This window comes from Pterocles gutturalis, unplaced genomic scaffold (genome assembly GCF_000699245.1).
Source record: "Pterocles gutturalis isolate BGI_N339 unplaced genomic scaffold, ASM69924v1 scaffold23186, whole genome shotgun sequence".
Lineage (NCBI taxonomy): Eukaryota > Metazoa > Chordata > Aves > Pterocliformes > Pteroclidae > Pterocles > Pterocles gutturalis.
In genome coordinates this window covers 1-5,987 of record NW_010106087.1, presented here as the reverse complement: position 1 = coordinate 5,987, position 5,987 = coordinate 1, and the positions used below count along the sequence as shown (strand labels likewise).

At 43.1% G+C, this 5,987-nt stretch overlaps 1 protein-coding gene across 1 annotated transcript in view; it reads right to left on the bottom strand.

Moving 5' to 3' along the window:
- The window catches only part of KIZ (kizuna centrosomal protein), a gene marked incomplete at both ends in the record, with an annotated part of 35,865 nt that extends 32,538 nt beyond the window's left edge, over window positions 1–3,327 (bottom strand). Inside the window, 2 exons of the mRNA XM_010087660.1 lie at window positions 934–996; window positions 3,255–3,327. Of these exons, the coding sequence (XP_010085962.1) occupies window positions 934–996; window positions 3,255–3,327 (136 nt within the window). The remainder of the gene's footprint in view (window positions 1–933; window positions 997–3,254) is intronic.
- Window positions 3,328–5,987: the final 2,660 nt, after the last annotated feature.

The window sequence follows — 5,987 nt, the reverse complement described above, 5'->3', positions numbered from 1 at the left end:
TCTCACTCACCCAAAAACCAGTTTCACTTCCAGCCAGAACTATTTTCTTATCAGATTACAGGGCAGCCACACAAGTGGTAGTGCCAACAAAGGGAAAATGTGAACCGGGGCAGTCAGGAGCATCTTTTGGTCTCAATCTGCCTACAAGTCTGCTTAAATCAGTAGTGAAATTGCAACCTAAATCCCCCGAGCTGACAATATTTTCAGAGAAACTTCAGTTCAAAACCTGTTAGATTAAAATAAATCAAATAAAAACAGAAAACTAAGCACATGTGATGGCTCCGCACCTGTTCAGGCATTCTTTTCTTACATTTACATGTTCATTTTCTAATCTCAAGGCCCTCTTTCAGGAGAGGAGTTCCTAAGGCATGGACCATGATCACACCTAGCCCTCAGTGCCGTGAGCCAAGACAGCAGAGTGATCTCCATGAGCTTTGCAGAACACATTTGAGGAAAGAACACTGGATGAGACACTTTTACGCCCTCTGTTGTTGGCTGGGTTTTTTTGCTTTGGTTTGTTGTTTAGGGTTTGGGGGGGCTTTGTACCAACTGTATATACACTTTACATTAAACAGATAATGCAGAAACAATCCAAGAAGCAGCACCGAAAACATCCTCTGACTTCCTAAACCTTTCAGATTCTCTAAGACCCTAGGACTTTCCAGCACAAACTATGCTACAGTGATCTTGTCAAAGCTGTGTAAAACCACCTTGCATGTTAGTTATTACTAAGAAAATAACATTTCAGTATTAATAGAATAAGGTATGCTGGAGTTATTTCATCAATAACTGAGACACATTATACTTAACATATGAATATCAATTTATTGTTACAAAAAAACCTTCAAGATAACATTCTAAAAGCATTTCACGACACCCAAGTCTTTGTAACTGAAATAAAATAACCGCCAAGAAGCTTTTAAATAGGCTTACAGGTACTCATCAGACTTTCTGTATTCCAGCAGTTTTCTTTCTAATTCCAGCCTTTTGGTTTCACTGGAAGAAAATAAACAACATATAGTAAGATAAAACTATTTCACAATCTAAATTCTCAAAATGCAAGAAATAAAGCATTTTACAGAGCATAAACTCTTCAGAGCTGAGAGCACATTTTTGCTAGATTGGTAGTTTTACAGAATGATCTGCCAGCCAAGCTTATCACAAAAACCCCAAACCTCAAAGCTTTCACATCTCTTTGTTCCTTGCTGGAACAAGAGCTCGGTTGGCTTAAAGGGAGAAGGTGCCTGAACATGTATAAATCCACAGACAGCCAGAGATGTCTTGCCCCCCTGAAGCTGCTGTTCCAAGTCCCTTCTCCGGCAGCCCCAGACAGGGCTCCAGCCCCCGGGACTGGCAGTTCACGAGCTCATCTCTCCCCTTCTTGCTCCCTCCAAGTCACAGAACAGACCGTGTTCCAGGAGGGACATCCTTTGCTGAACTTGTTCAAGTGGCTTGGTCCTCAGAACTTCTCATGGGAATGTAGCAATCTTAAAAGAGAGTTCCAAAAAACCCCAACTCCTAACCAGCTTGCAGACCCAATGTGCTATCCAAGTATTTTATTTAACGGTTTGAACTTAAAATCATGCACGTATTTCACACTTATGCATTAAAGCCAAGTACATCAAGATATGCTAGCACTACCTGCCAGAACTTAAAAGGATAGCAGATATAAGTAATCCTCGGAAATATTTGCAGTGGAAATGCTACAGGGCCATCTGGATGTGCCAAGAACAATGCAAGGGTACAGGGCCATGGGGTGATCAGACTGCCCAGAACCAACTCCATACCTCACCCACAATCTATTTCAAAGAGGATCTATTTTCAGGAAGAAAAAACAGTAAAGCTGATATTATTTAATAATACAAATTGCATCCCATAAGCAAAAAACCAAAAAACCAACACAAAAAAACCAAACCAAACAATTTCTAAGAGAGGCTTCTGGTAGACTGACATGACAAACCCTGCAACAATCAAAGTACCCCAAGTTGCTTATTAAGAAAGAGTACTAAATCGCTATTAGCCAGGAAGGCTGCACACGTGCGAGCGATCCCAGCAGACACCCGAGACTGCACGCACCCATGTGGCTGGGCATGTGCATCTATGGACTTGTGCACTCCCCCACACCCACGTCCATGTCACAGCCGCACACACTGGCCAGTTGCCCCACACGGAGGAAAGCAAGGCAAAAAAACCCTTTCTGCTTCTTAGCCTGAGAGACCAAGGCATCTGTTTTACCCATCTGATCCTGCCGCTGTCTGAAGCCAGATTAGGTTTCCATGTCATGTATGCAATTTAAAAGCCACGCTTCATCTGGGATCTCATCCTTTCAATTTCCTTTTACATGATGGACAGCTAAGCAAAAGCAGATTTCAAGATCTTGTTTTTACACTTCTAGAAGTAATTTTCATGACTCCATGAAGAACACTGATATCCTGATGGATGTAAAAGCCGACGGATGCAAACAGCCATCAGCTCCAATCCTATTTCTCACTCTCCAATACCATAGGTAGCACATCACATTCCTCAGCTCCTGAAAGATCATTTCCTCTCTGCCAGCGTGGCTTTCCCGTATCCCATTCCTTAGCCTGTTACAGCTATTTAGACAGCACATGCATATATAAGTAAGGTCTTCTCAGGGCAAGACACAGCAGTATAAAAACATCAGGTAAGAGCCTCTCGGCACTTCAGCCATCACTACAGGTGCCTAAAAGGGTTACTGCTCAGCTTGTGGTGCTTTGTAGAACAGCTCTGCCTGAGCACTGAATCGAGGCCATCAAGACTTTACTTGTAGACTTGCTTGCCCAGGCTCCAGCACGGTTTCTTTGCATCAGCAACAGAAGTGAAGTTTAAAGCAGCACAGGGATCATTCTTGCCACTCCATTGCACTGCCACCTCCTTCTTCACATGAAAAAGCCACAAAGCCTTCTGCCTGAAAATTGTATGTGTTCACACAGTTTTGCATTACGTTAAAATGGTGCAAGCTGTCAGTTATCTACTTTTAAGTGAGCAAAAATAGCACACTTGAGAACTTTTTAAGGATCCAGGTGGCTCATTTTCAAACAACCCTGAATCTTAGTCTACAGCTCTCTAAAGAGCATTAGTTTGGGATTTGAGAGCAGAATTAAACTCCCTGGTCAGCCACAAGCTCTCTCTAATCTCCCACGTTTCAGCAGGCATCGATCTGCAGTGATATTCGATCCCTCAACTCCCATTTAAACCAGCAGGACTAAGATGCCTCAGTATTTTTGAGATACCAGGCTTTTGTCTCTTTGTGCTTCAGTTCCACATCCATAATGTAGGAATTAACGGCACTCCTGTCATGAAACCCTGTTGAGATAAGTACACAGAAAATTGTGCAACACTTGGGCACAATGCAATCTTCCCATAAAAGTAAGAAATGATACTTTTGCTGTTGTTTTTCTACACCAATCTGACATTAAATCAACTGTTGAGCACTGAGCTGCACCTACCCTACCAGCCTGAAGCCCAGCCAGAGCCTGCTCACGCCGTTGCCAGCTGAGCCGGTCCCCCCGGTGGGTTAGATGGGGCCCATTCAGCACCATTTCCTACACACAACTGACACCAGCAAATATTTCTGAAACTAAAAATTCTACCTGGTTTATATCCTCCATTCAGGACATCTATTTGTACACATTTACTGCAAATCACCCATCGTGCGCAGCATCTGGCCTCACTGTCTGAAAAGCAAAGCTACTCACAGTTGCAAAGTTAGTCAGAGTGTTAAGTACAGCACTGAACTGCATAGTTTATTTACTTCATCTCCCACACTGCTCAACACTGCCTTTCTCACCAGCAACCACTGAGGACTAAGTGCTGAGCAGTCACAACACGGTCAGGTCTGTATGAAATGCAGCAGGTAAACTCTCTGCCCCATTTCACTTATTATTGTAGACACCTCAAACCTAATTCTTTGTAATTTTGCACACAACACAGGTACCACTGACCTGTGTGAAGACCTACGCGTGAAGTAATTTTTATATTTGGACCAAAGTACCAGCATTAGGAAATAAAACATGGCCAATAGAGTCTAACAAGGAATTTAAGGTACAGTTACAGGTTTTTGCCCAAGTCTTAATGCTTAATATCTGGTGGCTGATTTCTCAAGCACTTCAGAATTAAAGTATTTAAAGAAAAAAAACAGACTCGTGAGAACAGGTGGAAAATAAATATTCACAAGAACTCCCTTCTAGTTCACCAAGTCAGATGGGGACAGAACCAAGCAGCAGCTTCCCCCACCATACTCAAGCTCTTGGACATACGGCTTATTAGGAGTGGCTCATTGTTTGCTTAAAGACAACTGCGAACTGAGAGCAGGGCTGCAGTCAGGAGTGAACCAGATGTCGGGCACTTCAGGCCTTAGAACAGGCGACTTGAAATTAGATCAGTGCAGAATTCCAAAGCAGGACTTAACAAGCCAAAACGCTCCAGTGATTTAACAAAAGGTTTTATATTCTACATTTTTAAAAGTTGTTTAGATAAAAGGTATCACTTCATCCAAGAAATTCTGAAGAGACAACTGCAGCGCCATCCCCAGAGGCAACCTTTCACACTCCCAAAAGCAGCATACAACTTACTATCTGGTGTAACTACTACTCCTTGTTTGCTAGCACAATCAAATACAAACATCTTTTATTTTATATTTTAAAGTACATACAAGAGAAGTGTGCCAGGTAGAAAAGGTGAATCTACTTATCACAAGACCTGCTAAGCTGGGTCTCCAAAGGAAGCACAGCCTATGCAATCATGCTGTCTGTCTGTCTGCCTGTTAACTCCCCTTCCCCAAACAACCTGTGGACCTTCTGTGTGACCAAATTACACCAGGGAGCTGACGCCTGAGCTGTGTGATGTCCCCAGAGGTTTCAGAGCAGCTGAGGAGGGGCAGTCCAGCCACAGAGCAAGCTCAGTCCTAACTCAGACAACAGAGAAGCTACAAAAAAAGTAAGAAGTGACTCAACTTCATTCAGAGTGGGCTCTCGGGAGGCAGAAGACATCTCTACTCACAACACAAGGGATATCTGCACACAAGGACAGAGTTTAAAGCAGTATGCAGTCTAGAACACTCAGATTTTAATCTGCCCTCTCCCTTCACTTTCTAACGCTGCAATTTAGATAAAGTGGCTTCCCTGTCTAGGGCCCACATCTTTAATAATTTCTATACAATTAAAATATACTGTGTATATTCTTATCCAGCCTTTAAACAGCATGTTATTCCTGTTTTGCTTGCCAGTGGTCTTCCAGACCAGAACAGGAAATTAGGGAAGACATACACAGCATATTTTGTCAAAGCAGTATCTACATGAAGTTTAGATTCTCATGGCCATGGTGTTGTGCTCAATCTGTATGACTGAGATGCTAGCGTGAGGCTCAGAAATCAAAGGCTTCTGTATTACACAGAAAACAGGCACTGCTTAAAAAGCAACTTCATACTAGTATACCATGAATGATCTCAAGAGACTTCCTCCAGCCAGAAAGAAAGTGCTAATTGACACCAATTACTGTGGTTATGGCAGTGAGCAACAGGCCGGGAGCATCGCTAATTGCACACAGCTCCAGAGGAGCTGACAGTGATGGAGATCCCTCAGGCCAAAGCCCCCTCGGGAAGCTGGTGTCACCACATCCACATGCTTTGTTCCTGAAGTCAGGGCCCCCTGAAACACCCATAAATTAAAACATCTAGGATAACTTTTTTTTAAAGATTAAGAAGATGTCTGTAGCAGAAACACCCATACACGTCCGTTCATCAGCTAGAAGCTCCAAAACACCATCATCTGTATTATTTGCTTGTTTGTTTAAAGTAACAGGTGATTTTATAAATATGGCCAGAAGCGCTTCAGGAGAACTTCCCGGACAACAGGTCTGCAGCACCCTCAGAAGTCACCCAAGGTGCTGATAGAGCCGTCACACAGCACAGTGAGAAAAAACACCGGAATCCGTGTGAGCAACGAGCTGCCTTTAAGCCCCCCGCC